This window comes from Malaclemys terrapin, chromosome 4 (assembly GCF_027887155.1).
Source record: "Malaclemys terrapin pileata isolate rMalTer1 chromosome 4, rMalTer1.hap1, whole genome shotgun sequence".
In the NCBI taxonomy this organism is placed as follows: Eukaryota; Metazoa; Chordata; order Testudines; family Emydidae; genus Malaclemys; species Malaclemys terrapin.
The window spans coordinates 140,862,622-140,880,312 of record NC_071508.1 but is presented as its reverse complement, the minus strand read 5'-3'; the positions used below and the strand labels follow the sequence as shown (position 1 = coordinate 140,880,312).

At 48.4% G+C, this 17,691-nt stretch overlaps 1 protein-coding gene across 2 annotated transcripts in view; it reads right to left on the bottom strand.

Moving 5' to 3' along the window:
• The window catches only part of RTN1 (reticulon 1), a 189,566-nt gene extending 175,600 nt beyond the window's left edge, over positions 1–13,966 (bottom strand). Inside the window, exon 1 of one of the 2 annotated variants that reach the window (XM_054027829.1) lies at positions 13,662–13,966. In XM_054027829.1, coding sequence (XP_053883804.1) covers positions 13,662–13,848 — 187 coding nt within the window. In that variant the 5' untranslated portion in view covers positions 13,849–13,966. The remainder of the gene's footprint in view (positions 1–13,661) is intronic. The other variant, XM_054027830.1, reaches the window with a different exon arrangement.
• Between the last annotated feature and the right edge of the window lie 3,725 nt (positions 13,967–17,691).

The following is a 17,691-nucleotide window of genomic DNA, read 5'->3' as shown; positions in this document are numbered from 1 at the left end:
GCTTATGCTCCCAATACTTCTGTTAGTCTTAAAGGTGCCACAGGACCCTCTGTTGCTTTTTAAAGTATAGAAGTTCCACTGTTGCATGTAATGGTAATTCTAAAATAGAATATAGAAATTTACTGGACAAAATAAAAATAGCCTAATGCTTTAAAAATATCATTTATCTCGCTCCAATTTAGACAGATAAAGATTGTAGTTTCTATTATAGGGCCAGCAATAGATCAAGTACATTTCTAAATCTTACTGACATCTAGAGCTGATGGGAAAGAAGAAAACACAAAACTTTCGAGAATTTGGCAAGAATGTATTAATTTTTTTAATAGTTTTTTCAAACTATGTCAAAATTTCTTCTAAAGGTTTTGATTTTTGAAAATGTCAAACATCTCAACAGCTGGGTCAAAACAAAACACATTTTTTACTAATTTTTTTGTGAAAGTTTTCAAAGTGAGGGGATATTTTAAAAATTAACATTGGTGATGACTTTTTTTATTGAAACCTCAAAATTCAGGAAATTTGGACCTGGTCAACTGGCATCATTAGGGACGTTGGTCCACATTTTCAGAGGGCCTTCACACTGGCTGTTTATTTTGTTCATGAGGGAAAAAAAAGGAGCATGCACTCATTTGCGTTCAGTGATACCATATCTGTGCAAGCAAGTAAATGCTTGCTTGCCCATCTTCCCATTTGTGCATGCAGTTTATGTAGACAAGTGCACACAAAATTTTGAAAGTGCAGAATTGGACAGAACCTTTTAAAATTTTGGTCCAAAATGTGCAAGGGAGACACAAGTCTATATTTTCTTCTTTGAAGAAGGTGGCAGTTGTGGACCACTTTGTTATAAAGACTTCTGATTGTGGAGAGAGCAATAAACTGAGATCTACTTCACCGCCACATATTTGAAAACAAGTACACTTTCATTCAGAAAGAGAGTTTTCTGAGAAGGTTAATTGCTTTGGACCTGCTTGGATTCTGACCCATTTTTTTTTAGAACTTTTACTTTTCACCCAAAACTTTTTCTGCAGCCTGCAGATCTAAGAGTTTTATATTGTATCTGCTGGCTTTTGGGACAACCTGGAAATCATAAGTCACAATTATGCATTAAATTTTAATTATAATTTTACAAGATCAATAAAGAGAACGGTTACAACATTAACTTAATATTATGATAAAAAGGAATGGGGAAGATTACCAAAGGGAATAAAACAATCAGCTTTAGAGGAACTGGACAGTGAAGGCTGATGAGGAATGGAATGTTAATCTGTATTATACTGTTCAGCCACTAGATAGCATTGTGTGTGAACATCTTTTTTAAACAAACCTCAACCATAGCTGGGAGAGCATTAAAGGATCTTATAATGAAGACATCTGGTGTGTGTAAGCAAGCTCTGTGACCAGCCCATATGTGGTACAGAAGTACATGACATGGTGTCAGAAGTAAACTAAGAACAGAAACAGAAGGAACAAAGCTTGCAGAATCTTATCAACATGTCACTCTTCAATGCCCCCGAGAACCTTAGCTTTGACAAACCTTCAGAATGGACAGACTGGAAACAATATTTTGCATTGCTACCAAGCTTCACAGAGAAACTGGAGATATACAGATATCTTCTTTAATTTATGCTATGGGGAAGAAGGTAGACCATATCTTTAACTCCTTTGACTTTACAGAAGACAGTCACAAAGATGACTATGAAAGGCTTCTGGGTATTTTTGATGCACACGCTATACCTCAGAGAAATACGGTTTGTGACAGAGTATTTTTCCATCTGAGAATTCAAGAACCAGGGGCAAATACTGAATTTTTTACGAGAGCTCTGCATACACTGGCTTAAAACTGTGGTTTTCAGAATGCAAAACATGAAAATATTACAGTCAGGCAGCTCAAGCTATTGGGTTCACAGATAAAAACCTTTCACAGCAGCTACAATTGAAGAAAGATTTAACCCTAGCCACAGGTATTCCAATAGCAAAACAATCTGAAATGATGAAACAGCAAAACCTAGAGAAAACTGATAAACTTCCTTCCCTTAGGGGTTTTATGATAATGACTTTTAACACTCAGGGTTTTGCTGTTCACCAGTTCAGACTAGGGTGACCAGATCACCAAAGACAAATATCGGGACGCGGGGGGGGGGTGTGACGTGGGGGGGCGTGGCGGGGGGCGGGGCCAAAAAAAAAAAAAAAAAAACTTCCTCCGCAAGCGCTGGAGGGAGGCCCAGGAGACTCAGGGGAAGCGCGGGGCCGGGGTGAGTGAGAGCCCGGCCTGGCCCCGAGGAGGCAGGACTCAGTTGGGTGGTAGGGCGAGGAGGGGGGCGGCCCGCGGGGCCAGGCGGCGGCTGTTCTCCCCCCCGGGCAGCGGGACTCGGGAGCAGCCGCTGCTGTAGCTCCCACTGCCGCGGGGGAGGAAGCGGCCATGGCGCTCCGCGGCTGCGGCTCTGGCGCCCCCGAACCTCCCGAGCCGGGGCCTGCTGCGGGGACCCAGCAGCTCAAGCTGTGCCCAGCCCCTGGCCAGACGCGTCTGGGCTGCTGCCCAGCTGGTGCTATCCCGCGGCGGCCCCGGAGTGGGGGCAGCAGGCCCCAGCCCGCCCCGTCCCGCTCGGGTCCCGCAGGGGAACGAACGGGGCTGGGCTGCCGATGCCTCCGCCCCGGGGCCGCCGCGGGATTGCACCAGCTGGGCAGAGCCCAGACGCGACTGGCCAGGGGCTGGGCCCAGCGTACGCGCTGCTGGGTCCCCGCAGCAGGCCCCGGCTCGGGGGGTTCGGGGGCGCCAGAGCCGCAGCCGCGGAGCGCCATGGCCGCTTCCTCCCCCGCGGCAGTGGGAGCTGCAGCAGCGGCTGCTCCCGAGTCCCGCTGCCCGGGGGGGAGAACAACAGCCGCCGCCTGGCCCCGCGGGCCGCCCCCCTCCTCTCCCTACCACCCAACTGAGTTCTGCCTGCTCGGGGCCAGGCCGGACTCTCACTCACCCCGGCCCCGCGCTTCCCCTGCGTCTCCCGGGCCTCCCTCCAGCGCTTGCGGAGGGGGGAGGAAGGGTGAGCCCGGGGAAGAGGCGGGGATTCGGGGAGGGAGCCAATCGGGGGAGGAGGGGGCGGAGTCGGGGCGGGGGGGGGGGTGCGAGCACTTCCGGGCTCTAGGCTCCGGGGCATTTCCTTGTTTGTCCGGTTGTCCCGACCGCATGTCGGTCGGGACGCGGGACAAACAAGGAAATATCGGGACGGTCCCGATAAAATCAGGACGTCTGGTCACCCTAGTTCAGACTGTTTTGCTGTTTGAGTAGCTGTGGCCCACATTACCCACAAGTGAATGGAGAGGCTGAGAATTGTACAGACAGCCAAGAAAATCCTACAGCAGGAAGATCCATTCCTTGCTCTTCTGAGTTACAGATCACACCAGTAGCAGCTACTGGATATAGTCCAGCACAACTCCTGGTGGGAGGACAACTCAGAACTACTGTTCCAACTTTTGAAAAGACCCTATTTCCAAAGTGACTAGGCATGAAGAGAGTAGCCAAACTGAACAAAAACGCTAAGGATGTGTCTACATTATAATTAAACACCTCCACCTGGCCCGTGTCAGCTGACTCAGGTTCATGGGGCTTGGGCTACAGGGCTGTTTAATTGCAGTGTAAATGTTCAAGCTCAGGCTGGATCCCAGACTCTGGAACCCTGGTAGGGGGGAGAGTCCCAGAGTCCGGGCTCCAGCAGAGCCTGAACATCTACACTGCATCTACACCCCATAGCCTGAGCCCAAGTCAGCTGAAATGGGCCACCTGCTGGTGTTTAATTGCAGTGCGGACATACCCTAAAAGAGTTAATGAACACTTTCACAACAGACGTCACTCAGAGAACTGTCAGATCTAGGACCTGCTAACCATGTTCATGTCAAATTGGATGGAGAAAAAGGATGGACAACTCCAGCACTCATAAAGAAAAATAATTCATCACCCAGATCATATGTGATCGAGACCGACAGTGGAGAGTTCAACAGAAACTGTTGACATCTACCATTTGTTCCTCATAAAGAACAATCAACAGAGCAAAAGCTAGAGATGGCCGATGCAGAACAAGACGACTCCAGGATTCCAAACCAACCATAGCCAGTCATTGCAACTAATGGACAGCCTGATGACCAAGTTGTTATATGGTCAGGTTATGTAATTAGAAAACCAATATGATTCGGAGACACTTAACAGATTGATGCATACTGAAGTTCAAAGACAGCGTGATAGTGTAAATATTGTAATGAAATGTGCTGTAATGGAATGCTAAACTGTTATACTTTTCAGCTAGTAGGTGGTACTGTGTGTAAAATACCTTTTTAAAAGAACCTCAGCCATACCTGGCAGAGTATTAAGTGGTCTTATGATGAACACATGTGGTATATATAAGCAAGCTCTGTGACCAGTCCATATCTGGTACAGCAGTATGACAGCTGTATCAATTCAAATTTAGAGAAGAGTAAAACTCCAATTTACATCATTCCCTTGGTCTATAATGTTTACCAAAGGTACATTTCTGTGATAACAATTAATGACAGGATCCTGTGAGGTACATAGCATCTCCTGAGATGTGCTGAACACTGATCAGAAGATGCTTCATACCTCATAAAATCAGGAACTACATTTTTACTAGTTATTTTTAAAAAATTCCTTCCGGTCTGTGCCTGCAATTAGCAGGTGTTAATAGTGGTAGCACAACTTAAGTAATTTAGATGCAGCTGTAGAGCCAGTATTTAAGGCTCCAATTCAGCAAAGTTCTTAAGTCAATGGAACTACACAAGCTTAAAGTGAAGCATATGTGGACATGTGGGCCTAAGAGTCGTTAAGCTCTATAAGGGTAGTTAAGCTCTAGGATAGGCTTCCAAGGGAGATGTGGAAACCCCATCATTGGAGGTTTTTAAGAACAGGTTGGACAAATGTCTGTAGGGGGCTGGACTTGATGACCTCTCAAGGTCCCTTCCAGCTCTATATTTCTATGATTCTATATGCTTAAGCACTTTGCTGGATCAGGGCCTAAGTGTCTAAATGATCTAAATTGCACTTGTGGTTCTTTGTGCCTACAAACTGCTGGCACCAGAAGAGAGGCCCCTCATGCCAGCTGCACAGACATTAGCCAGAAACACAGTATTCTGCAAAGTAGAAATGGGCTGCACCTGGTAATGCTCATGTTCTCCCCATTCCTCCCCAAAACATTTCGGGAGACCACTCCATAACAGGACTAGAAGCATTCTGGGGCTGGTTACAACAATCTGTCTGTCTGCCTGTATGTTGACACCTCATGGCCCAGCAGTGCTCCCTGTGCGCAGCCCACACAGATTATTTCTGCTGCTGACAGGAATAATCTGTAGATTGGGAGGGAACTGCTGCTGACCTGAATAAGGCTGAGCATTGGTGCTGCTTTGGCAGAATATAAGTCTTGTTCCAGAATCTGGCCTTTTTCTATTGCTAATGAGTGCTAGTTTAAAAATCAAACTCAGTGAGAGAGATGCTCTCGCTGACGTGAGTGTGCTGGGATCTGTACTTGGGTCAGGTGCTTTTCACATCCCCAGGTGTACAAGATGCTATCTTTGGGTTGCTTAGTCATAGTGCAGGCTGTGGGTGGCATTCAGATGAGCAACAAGTGCCTGCCAGCCCTGAGAAGCAGCACTTCGTACAATCCCATCGCATGCTGACACAACAAACAACTTTGTTCACATACTGTGGATTCAGTATCTCTAGCTCCTCCTTCACTGCATTGCCACAGACAGAACAAACGGTAGCACAGAAGAGGGATTGTATTAAAAACAAACCAACCCTAACTTCTTAGGCAGTCTTGCTTCCTTCCGAAGGGCCTAATCCTGCTCCCATTGACATCAATGGCAAAACCTGTCAGAGATGGTCTAGGTATAGTGAGTCCTGTGTCCTCTCGAGGTCCCTTCCAGCCCTACATTGCTAGGACTTTAATGGTGCCGGATCAAGCCCTGAATATAGCCCTTCTCTCATTCTATTCCTTGAAAAAGGCCTCTGCATATTTTTTAAGCCCGATAGAAGGGGCCACATGGGTAAATCAGAAGGGCTCCCTTGACTTTGATAGCCTGAATTCATTCACCTTACAATCGTGCTGCGAAGCCCGTCTGTTTAATGGCGGAGGGCTGAGGGTGGGATTTCTGCCCGGTGTTTTTAAGCTGTATTGGTCACTTGACTGGTGATTGAATGATATGTGATAGAGGGGAGCAAGGTGAAGGGCTGCTTTGTAACTCTGGGGTTATTGTGCCCAGGGATGGAGGTTTTAAACCAAAATTTAACAGATCCGCCCCAACTCTCCTAAGGAGACTACAATGGAAAGTCCGTTAATGTTTACAAGTGAAGAGGATTCTGGGACCAGTAAACCACAAAATGTACCACATGACCCTACGGACCTTTTTCCTACTACGTTGTACAAACCTGCCCCATACATTCGCTCATTCCTGATCAGGGTGAAGATGTCTTTAATGTTACTGCTAATAATAATAATTCAACTGCAGTTAATAAATTCAGCACTACTTTGGAGAAAGAAGAATTACAATCTCAACTGATAAGTAAGTAAATATAAAAGAGATGTATCCATAAACAACTCATAGAAAAGGTGTCTAGTCTCCCCTAGCATGTAACGACCCCAGCGATGCTGATAGATGTAAAAGGCCTAATCTCGCCAGGTGCTGTGAGCCTCCTGTGAGTCTGCAGGATCTATCCAAACTTTCCCCTGGGTAATAAGGCACAGTAAGTAACTGGATACAGACCTTACTAAGTAGAATGAGAGCATATGTCACTCTTCCTTCCTCTCCCAGACTTGAATCCACCTGTACACTGTGGTCTTTTGGGGCAAAACCCCCAAATAGGTGCAAATCTTAAGGGTGTTTTTTTCCCCCATAGATTCCAATGCCAGAAGGAATCACTGTGATCATCTAGTCTGACCTCCCACCTAACAAAGGCCATAGAACTTCCCTGAATTAATTTCTGTTTGAATCAAAATCAGATTTAAAAATTCAAAGTGCTGATGACTCCACCACTTCTCTTAGAAGTTCGTCCTAATGGTTAATTATCCTCTCTGTTAACAATTTATACCTTATTTCCAGTCTGATGTGCAATTTAAAAGGCAAGTCATGAGATGAAAATATTTATGGCAGCCACAACAACTATAGACAAATGTGATTAGATGCCCCCTCTCCCATACTCCTCCAACCAGAGTTAAAAGGGCAGAAGTAGTTCACTGACCAGAGGGACAGTCAAACAAATGAAATTATGTTACAAGATTTACTGGTCCACAGGATGATGGAATTGGGACATCTAAAGTAGCTCCCCTTCCGCACGTCTCCTTCCACTTCTCTTCCGCCCGCCCCGATATATAAAAAGCTCATTACTGATTTATGGGATTAATACATTAGAGGTGAGCGACCTCTCCCCTCCCTACCCATTTTGTCTCCTTCTTCTTCTTTGTCCTCCTCAAGTCATTTGCAACCCTTATTGATTAAGAGTTAAGGTAGGGGGCGAGGGCAGATATACACACATATTGGCTATGACCAGTTTTTTCCCCCAGGGTCACCAATTTATTTAACAACCAAAAGGCCATTGCATATATACAGGCTGATGCTAGCTTTAGCAGGATACCCTCCACAGCAGTAGTGGTGGGAAAATAGCAGGGTTTTCATTGGAATTTGATTTCCGTGGGCTTGAGAAATCATATTGCCTTACAGGTTTTATGCAATAACAATAGCAACAACACTTAGCTCTTACATACCATTTTTCTCTAATAAACCTCAAAGCATTCTACAAAGGAGAGCAAGTATCATTGTCCCCAGTTTTACAGATGGCGAAACCGAGGCACGGTGCTGGGCGGTGACATTCTGAAGAATTTTGTTTGAATGACTGGTACTCTAAAGAAATGCACAATGTACTGACTTGCCACAGACTGGAGTGCACAGACAAGCTGTAAGGGAACTTTAGTAAGGTATAGATCCAAAAATAAATCTACTTTTTTTTCCTGTATCTTTTTGCAAATTCTACATCAAATCATAGAATTGTTTGGGCTGCAAGGAGCCTCTATAATATAATCTGGTTCAACCTCTTAATTTGCAGGGGCATTTCTAAAATTTTCAGGGGTTATCCAAGGGGCCATAGGGAAAAATCTGGTTAACTAGAACAAGAGAAGCCAAATACTGCATTGGCCTAAGTATGTACAACTCCACTTAAATCACTTTCAAACTAGGGCTGAATTCACCCTGAAGGCTTTAACTAGGTTGTGAACAAGACTGTAGTGGACATATTTTAAAATGGCTGCTTTAGACACAGGGAGGTAGCTTTTAGGGCAGGTGTCACTATACTACCAATGCTCTTCTTTCTACAACAATTCAATAAATAAATGCCAGGAGCCCAGTATTCACGTCGTGAGCAACCCTCAATGGCGGGAGGATGAAAAAATCTGCTAAGAAAACACATTTCAATATCAGACATTGATATTGTATCAAATGACTGTATCACAGACACTATGACCAGGTCCTTACAGCGACCTGTCAATTAGCTAATAATGTTCTGATGTTCAGGGATGCTGAAGGGACCAGGTAGGTGCACAAAGCCTGTGTGTTGTAGCTACATGGGCTCCAATCCAACTCTCCAAACTCATTGACTCCAATGAGAGTTTTGCCTGACTAAGAGTCGAGCATCAGGCCCAGCGTCAGTGTGTTCTCGAGAGCTTGTTGTCCTGAAGACCATTTAAAATTCTCTTCCCGTCTTTAGTCATCATGCCGCCTTTGCTGCCTCTGGCACCGAGATAGCCCCAGACACAGGGAAAAAGAGCAAATGAAAATGATTTACGAGTTAAGCTGTATCAACACGAAGGCAGGCGTATTCTGGGCCGAACAGTGCCACCAGCTCATTCACAGCCCGAGCGAGCAGGCTTTGTGCAGAGGAGCCAAGGGGAATGGTGGGCGGCTGCAGCAGAAGCTGCAGACCCACTGGCTTTGTGCCTATTCTTGGGAGCTGCAATGTATATGTTGGGGAGGACACGATGCAGCTGTCAGCCTTGCCTGAAGATTTGCACCATTTTCCCCTCCCTCCGTTTTAATGTTGAGCTTTCAAGTATGCATATCAATCTAATCAACAATCTACTGCCCTTAAGGGCTTGGCTGTGCAGCACTTTCTGCTAGGGGCATTTGTCACATGTCGAGCTAAAGGAATCAAGTCGGACCACCATATTGAAAAACAAAAGGGCTATGCTGCGGGGGTTAAAGTCACAGCTGTGTTAGGGAGGGTGTGAGGGGCAATACACCAGCTATGGGACACACACTACCTGCAGACGCAGGCAGGCTGAATGCCACCGGGGCTCAGGGTGCTCAGGGCAGGAGAGGCAGCTGCTACACCATTGCGAGGGTACAGTCAGGGCCGGATTAAGGCAACACAGGGCTCTCTGGTTCTGCCTCTGCAGCCTGTGCCATGCCCCATTTCTCCCAACTTGGAGTAGTAGTGGCAATGGGAGCCCCTCCCAAAGGAGCAGGAGCTGTCACATCAAGCCCCTATTTCCCCTCAAGAGCAGCAGTAGGGTCCTTTCTTTACTTAGAAGAAGGGGTCCTCTCTCCCTCCACAAGGAGGCAAGAATGGCCACAGGGGTGAGCCCCAGCCCTTACCCAGCAGCAAGGGTGTATCTGTTTGGGTCGGTAGGTGGGTTAGGCCTGCTGCACTCTTCTTCTTCTGCCACACACCCAATCCTATTTGGGGGATGTTGGCAGGGCCCCCAGAGCAATGGCTCTTAGAATTCACCCCCTACTACAGTGCGTGGAGCAGTTCTCCCATCTTGGAGTGATTGTTTCAGGCTCTCTGCAGACTCAGGCAGATGTCGCTGCATCAGTTAAATTCAGGTCACATTTTCAAGCTTTTCTTCACAAACATGTGGCCTAGAAATGTACTCTTTAATAAAAGTAATAATGAAACCTGAGATTATGACCTCCTCTCGTGATCCTGGGAATTGGAGCCCCGGGCACAGGCCAGTAGTGCCTATACTGCATTCCAGGCTGGATTAAGGGTATGTAAACCTTTCAGTGCCAGCCCTGAACTGCCAATCTGTGTGGAATTGGAGAGAAGCCATAGTTCCACTTCTGCCCCACTGGAGAGATCAGTTGGCTGCACCAGCCTACACCCTACTTGTTCTCCCAGGATTCTGGTGTGGTGAGGGTGCAAAGGGCTTCCTGTGTCCCACTCCCTCCTCACCCCACTAACACCCCCCAACCGGGGGCCAGAATCTACCCCTAGCCATTCTGTCATTTTGTGTTTATCCCAGGAAACGGCCTGATATCAGCCTGTGCAATATTTTTGGAAATGTTTTTTTTCCAAAGACTTTTAATTACTGTCAATGGACAAAAATAAATAGCAGAATCCATGTGCAGATGGTGTGTGGTGTGGCATGGAGCTTTCTTCAGAAACATACAAATGCTTAGCAGTCTCTCACTGCTGTTTTAATCTCGCAAGATCAGCCTACAGTGCTTCTTGCCCTCAACCAAGTTCACATTTTGGGAGGAGAAGACCATTCTCAGCACAAAGGGCTGAACCACATACAAGAGCAGCAGTACCTCACCTCTTTCATCTTGCTCCTCCAGGGATGAAGGGTCGTCCCAGTGATTTCTAATATAGCAGCCAGGCAGGAGAATTAACAGATGTGGAAACCGTAGCTTCTTATAGCCCAGATTTTGCTTGAGAAATCTCAGGGTCTACTTATGAGAGTTCTACGCAGCACAGCTATACCTCACCCCCGCTCCCCATCAGGAATTCATGTGAACCTTTTCTTCAGTTTCCGTCAACCCTGGTTTTGGTTGAACACAAACACTCGGCGTGAAACCGCTGTAAAAATTGTTGCATTTCACTCCTAAATCTCATAAAAGCCACTCACATCATTTTGACATGCAGCTGGTTGGGCTCAAAACTGAGCCCAGGTTGGCTTGAAAATATGCACTTACCTTTCAACCGTCCCTGGCTGCGTTTCAAGTTTATAGCAAAATCCAAAGCCAGGGAAAGTTTGCAAGGTTTCGGGTTTCATAACAAAAAAGTTTTGCACAGCTAATGAGTAAATGCTCTTATTATTCTTAGTTGTTTGTATGTTAGTAGCATCTACAATGTGCAGGGCACTTTCCAAACACTTCAGATGCCACAGTTCTTACCTGAAGGAGCATCTAGTCTAGCAAATGAAAAACAACAGATCCTGGGTATAGGAAGGGGATATATAACATACAAGCAGGATGGCTAGGGGGTGACTGGGAAACATATTGGTGATTCTATTTTTTGTTTTGTTTGCTTGCATGTCTTGTTTATTGCATAAACTATCCCCAACTGTCTCCACAACCTAGTGACTATTAGCTGGCTAACTTCTCTATGATGACATTTGCCGCATCTATGTATCTCCCTGTTGGCCTATTCCCACAGCTCTTGGGTTTTAATGGCATTGCACACCTGAGCAAGGCATGCAGGATGCCACCCTATAAACAACAGAGTTCAACTGCTTTTAAGAAACACAAGAAAGTTCTACATACTCAGCAACATGCGAATGCCCCTTATTTGCTCACTTAAAAATAATCACACAGAAAGAGTATGTAAACAGTGCGCTTCCCCCTGTGAAAAGAGACAACAATTGCGATTATTTATGCCCCTTGGAACATAGAAACCACTGATATTATAGCAACAAAATAAAGAGAAGGCTGTGTGTGAATGCAGTGGATTCACTGGATGGAGTGCTGTAGAATACAGTGCTATCTATCGGCTCTGCTGCCCCCTCCCCACCCATTTTTTAAAATTATACAATACACATGAAAGAGTATACTCATTTTAAAATATTTTAAAATGTAACATTAGCACATTTATTAGCTAATCTGGGGTTTAATCAATCTGTAACCGGTAAGCATCAGTTAGTATTTGTACTGCTGAATTCTCTCGCTCCTCCCACCCCCGAGTTTGGCACAAATCTATATATTTATAACACCTCTGTGTAGATTATTCCAAATGCAACATCTTCATGATTTTCTTTACTAGCTAACTATTCTCTTTCTAATGCAATGCACTCTGGAGAGCATCAGTGGCACCCGACAGATAAATTCAACACTGAAGAAGCTTTCATTAAATGTAGGCAATATCACAGTTTTTTCAGTTGAGTGGGGATTTGATTTGTGCTGTGCAAGAAACCACCCGTCTTTGTTCTTTATATAGTCTGAGCTTCAGGATTGCCATGATTCTTTCCACAAATGAAGAAAGAAAGATTAGGTCCCCACAGCCATTTGTATAATTATACTTTTAAGGGAAATCTCTCTACCGAGAGAACTCCACCCTTTACTTACACACACACACACACACCTCCCTTACATTTACATTACAAGCCATATACCTCCCTCGTCAATATAAAGTCATGTTTCACAACCGACCACCGAGATTAGCTAATGAGCAGCACATCAGGCAGATTTTACTGCCTGCCCAAAGCTCTAAACCAGTATGACATTGTCTCCATCAGCCGATGGGCATTAGACCCCATGTCACTATTGAACCCAGAAGAACCAAGCAGCCAGGAAGGCTGCAGCAAAACATCCATGTTGAGCACACACCCACCGAGAAAGCCAGGGCTGTGTGTAAGTGGAATCATGCGCCTCCATAATAGAGCCGGCAACAAATGATCATGGATCATGCGTTCCCCCTGGACAGCAAGTCTTTTGTGTTGAATGATGGTAGGAGATCAGACAGGGACCCAACCCAAAATGTTGCTCCTAATGCATTTGCGGTTATTGCATAACTGGGACTCATGTTGATCCCAAGCTTCTCACCTCCAACTTAGTCGACCCAAGTGTAATACTGTACAGCTGCATAATGGGGGCATCTGATTCCCAGTGGACAAGAATTTAAATCAGAGCAGCCAACTTCCCACATGTGGATGGTTAGTTAGATTCCCCCACCAGCTGGCAAGGGAGAAAGGAAGGGGGGAAACCACAGAAAAATATAGAAGCACCTTCCTCAAATAATTCTCCCATGAACTCCCAGAAACTGAAGTCTCTGGATTTCACTAACAGATGTGTGCCTCCTACCAAAGGAAAGGTGCTCCCAAGCCTAGGGAAACCAAATACATCCCCAAAGCAAACGACATGAAATGCACCCCTAAAAGCAAATGGGAAATAGAAACAGCAACAAGCAATATTTAAATTAAGCTGTGTCCCAAGAGCCAATAGAAAATAAACGCACTCCCCTCCCCCCAAATACTGAAGTTCAATTAATCAATTTCACACGCTGAAATTAAACAAGGGCCAGATTGGGATCGCCGAAGCAAATGCGGATTAACTCCTTGAACTCAGTCAATCAGTCCGGATTGACACGGGTATAAGGGAGCTCACGGGCTAGCCCAGGCAGAAATACCCCAACACCCCCCTCCCAGCTCCAGAGCAGGGCGTGCGGCGCCCAACGAACCGCAAAGCGCTTGCAGGAACTCGGCAGAGCTGCTGTAGTCGCCCCCTCCCTCGCCTGGTTATTTTTAAAGGCCAGGCTCTCTGGTTCTTTAGCATTTCCTTCCTGGCAATCGCCAAGCGGCCCGGCAGGGATCAGAGCGAGCGAGCGGGCGGGGCGGGTGGGGGGAGGGAAGGATGCTGCCTGCCACCCTTTGTTGAGCATCTCTGGGTACCTCGCCTTTTACCTGTGGATGCAGTCGCCATGGTAACGGCTGGGTGTTCCCTGGCGGAGCCGGCCGGCAGCTGCGGCTGCTGCTCCCCGTCTCCATCCCTCCGCTGCGCCCCAGCTGCGCGCTCCTCCGCCCCGGCCCCAGCCCAGCGCGCCCCAGAGCCCGACAGCGGCAGCTCCTGGCGATCCGGCGGCGCAGACATGCTGGCTTCCCGGCTCTGGGCTCTCAGGCAGCGGGAGGAGGCGGTGGCCGCTCGGAGTCCGGGCGCCTGCGGGTAGCTCAGAGCTGCTGCTGCTGCTGCGGCTGAAGCTCCACCAGCGCTGATTACGCAGGTGAAAATGGCTTGTTTAGTTGGAGCCTTCCAGCCCTTGCGTCACCCTGTGGCTGGCATATCACAGGGCAGCGAGCTGCCAGCCGGGCTCTAACTCTGCCCCATTTAACTGCTTCAGGCAGGCAGGCACCGAGCGCTTTGTACAGAGGGAGAAATGTCCCCTGCCCATTCTCCCGCCCCACCCGCCTCCCCTCCCCGCATTGTTACCAGTTGCTCAGCCCAAGAGAATGCAACATGGCAGAAGAACCTGGCTCTGCGTGCTTGGGGCCAGTGCCATTCCCAGAGAACTCTCACTGGAGCACAGGCGCTCGGGATCTGGCTCTGGGTCATTTGCCCAGAACAAGCCAGCGATTCCTCCCCACCCCACCATCATCCAACACAAGATGTGCGCTGCTCCCAGAACATTCCCATGTGTTTACAAAACACACTGCAGTCTGTTTGCAGCTAGGCTGGGAAGGATGAGATTCGCAGTTCATTATAACTAAACGACAGCTGTCACAATAAACTCATGAGTGGCGGGCTTGCTTACTAATTCACCAACTGCGGGAACTGACACTGGGCTTCCCAGAGGCACAAGGCGGGCGAGGTAATATCTTTTATTGGCCCAACTTCTGCTGGTGAGAGGGACAAGCTTTCAAGCCACCCCAGAGTTCTTCTTCAGGTTTGGGACCATGAAGGCTACAGCGACACTGCATACAACATTGGGCTTCCCAGTCAGTAGCTGTGAACGAACAAGGTTTCCTTGTCATTAGTGATAGCCTAATGTTTTTTATACCATAATGGCTGGGAATTATAGAGCACTATCCAAGGATCTCCATTGTGAAACTGCACAAGACCCTGGTGAACTAGGGAATTATTACCACCCCACTTTTAGTTGGATGGGGAAACTGAGGCAGGTGGCTACTAAAGGCCTGATCCTACAACAGGACGAGTTCTTCCTGCAAGGTACTAAGCACCCTTAAGTGAAGCTGGTGGGAGCATCTTCCAGGAGGTAATCATCACCTCACAGGATTGAACCCTGGGGGACATGTGATTTGTCACATGGTAAATCAGTGGCAAAGCCAGGAGTAATTACCCCGTTCATGTGACTCTCAGATCTGCGCTTTCCCTGTTGGAGGTGGTTTACCTACAAGCAGTGGGCCTTAATGCCAGTTTCATTGTATTCAAGGTCATTCCTAGGCACTGGGCTACTGTAGGGAGATGTCAGCAGATGCAGGGTTTAAAGTAGGTATATATTTTCAAAACCTAAGCCCCATTCTCCCCTATCTTCCTGCAGAAGACAAAGTTCAGCATGTCTGACTAACTCCATCAGTTCTGGTATTTTCCCCGCTCCGTCCAGAACCCTCCCTCAAATCCCCCTCAAGATCTGCCTAATTCTTGGGGGGACGGCCAGTTCTGCAGGAGGCCCAGTCAAGACAGCTCTGCCACCCAGGGCAAGTGGCTTCTGCTGGTCACCAGAGATCATGCCTCCCTGGGCTCCCCTCAACCATAGCTGTCACTAGAACACACCTGGAAGTTGTGTGTAGAAAGGCAGAGGGGAAAGCAGCACAAATTATACAAACTCAGCCTTCCCTTGCAGGCTGGAGTGGTGGCCGTGTGAATCCAGAGATGCCCAGAGAGCTTCAGCTCGCAGCCAGGATGGCCAACCCATAAGCTTAGCAAGCTTCAGAGCAAGAGGGAGGGCTCATTTACTCTGTTTTCCATGGGACTGACCACATTTGTTCTTGCATGGGGCCTGTGTCATTTTTATTTTTGTTTTTGTCACAAATGGCTCATGGCCACAGGGACAGAAACACTCCGAATTAGTAAAACAAGCAATAGCGGAAGCATGGTCATCATCTGAAGACCTTATCCATCACAATTGCCAGAGTTGCATACTGACATGGGCCCAGTGTGCTCCCAGAGACAACATGTAAAAGAGCCCCTGTAAAAGAAAGCCTCTTACTGACCCTTCCAGCCTACTAAGAATTAGATCAAACAACATAGAAGAGATTCCACATGATGAGGCAGAGAAGGGATTAATAGAGCCCTAGGGAGGCTGCACAGGAAGCAGCCAATAGGAGAGGGGCTGCGAGGAACAGCCAGTCAGGGCCCAGCAGGCCCATATAAAAAGAGCTGCTGAGCAGAGAAGTGTCAGTTGCTGCTGGGAGCCCAGGGAGTAAGGACTGTGTCCCTGGAAGACTGAGGGCAGGTCTTCACTACCTGCCAGATTGGCAGGTAGTGATCCATCTATCGGGGGTCGATTTATCGCATCTAGTGTAGACGTGATAAAATCGATCCCCGATCATGCTCCCTGTCGACTCTGGAACTCCAGCTCATGAGAGGCGGAAGCGGAGTCGACGGGGGAGCGGTAGCGGTCGACTTGTCACCGGCCTCACGGCCAGGTAAGTCGATCTAAGATATGCCGACTTCAGCTACACTATTCGCGTAGCTGAAGTTGCATATCTTAGGTCGACCCCCCCCACTAGTGTAGACCTGGGCTGAGAGAACTAGAAGGATCTTGGACAGAGCAGCAGCTGAGGCATTGAGATAAAGGCGAAGAAGGTGCTGGGGCCATGGGGAAGTGGTCCAGGGAAACAGAGTGGCATTGAAAGAGGTAACAGAAGCGCATCGGGAGGCTGCTATTTACAGGGTCCCCGGGTTGGGGTCTGGAGTAGTGGATGGGCCTGGATCCTAAGTTCCCTCTAAGCCACGTGGCTGCACAACAACCTATTAAGCGCCACTCAGGACTGCGGCAGGGAGAGATGCCTCTCCCCTATCCCCAGACCTCCCGCCTCTCCCTGCCAGCCCTGGCCCGGACCCGCCGCGGCCAGTGGTGAGAGGTGCCCGGGCCCTGACCCGGACCTGCCGCAGCCGGTGGGGAGACGCACCCCGGCCCCAACCCGGACCTGCCACGGCTGGCAGGGAGAGGTGCCCCGGCCCAGACCTATTGCGGTCGGTGGGGAGATGCGCCCCAGCCCAGACTTGCCACGGCCAGTGGGGAGACACGCCCCGGCCCCAACCCAGCCCTGGGCCGGACCTGCCGCAGCCGGCGAGGAGAAGCGCCCCAGCCCAGACCTGCTGCAGACCTGGCAAGGGAGAGGTGCCTATCCCCCAGTCCTGGAGCTGCAGTAGCAGGGAGAGGTGTCTCTCTCCCCCCAGCCCAGGTGCTGCTGCAGGCAGACAGAGCTGGGGGAGTCCTCTCTCCCCTCTGTAGCCCTGGGGCAGCCTGCACCCCAAACCCCGCATCCCTGACCCCACCCTAGACCCTGCACCCGCAGCTGGAGCTCATACTCTCCCACGCCCCAACCCTCTGCCCCAGCCCTTAGCCCCCTGCCACACTCCAAACCCCTCGGCCCCACCCCGCCACATGAATTTTGTTATGTGCACCACTATGGAGGTGATGTGTGACACATCATCTGGTGCACATAACAAAATTCATTCTGCAGATGTGTGGTAAAAATTAGAGGGAACACACCAAGGTTCCTCCCCGCTTGCCACTGGGGTAGTGGCTGGACTATTGGCCAGAGATACCTATCTCTGGAACGGGGGAACACAGATGATGACTAGCTGGAGGGCTGAGGCAAGAAGAGGATGCTGCGGTTCTGGGAGCTGAGAGAGGAGCCGTAGGTGGGAGCAAAGACAGTGTCGGTGTGCGGACTGCGAACGTAGGCATCGGCCTTGAGCTAATCTCCATCACAACCAGGAGGAGGTGCCAGTCTGGCAATGAGGGCT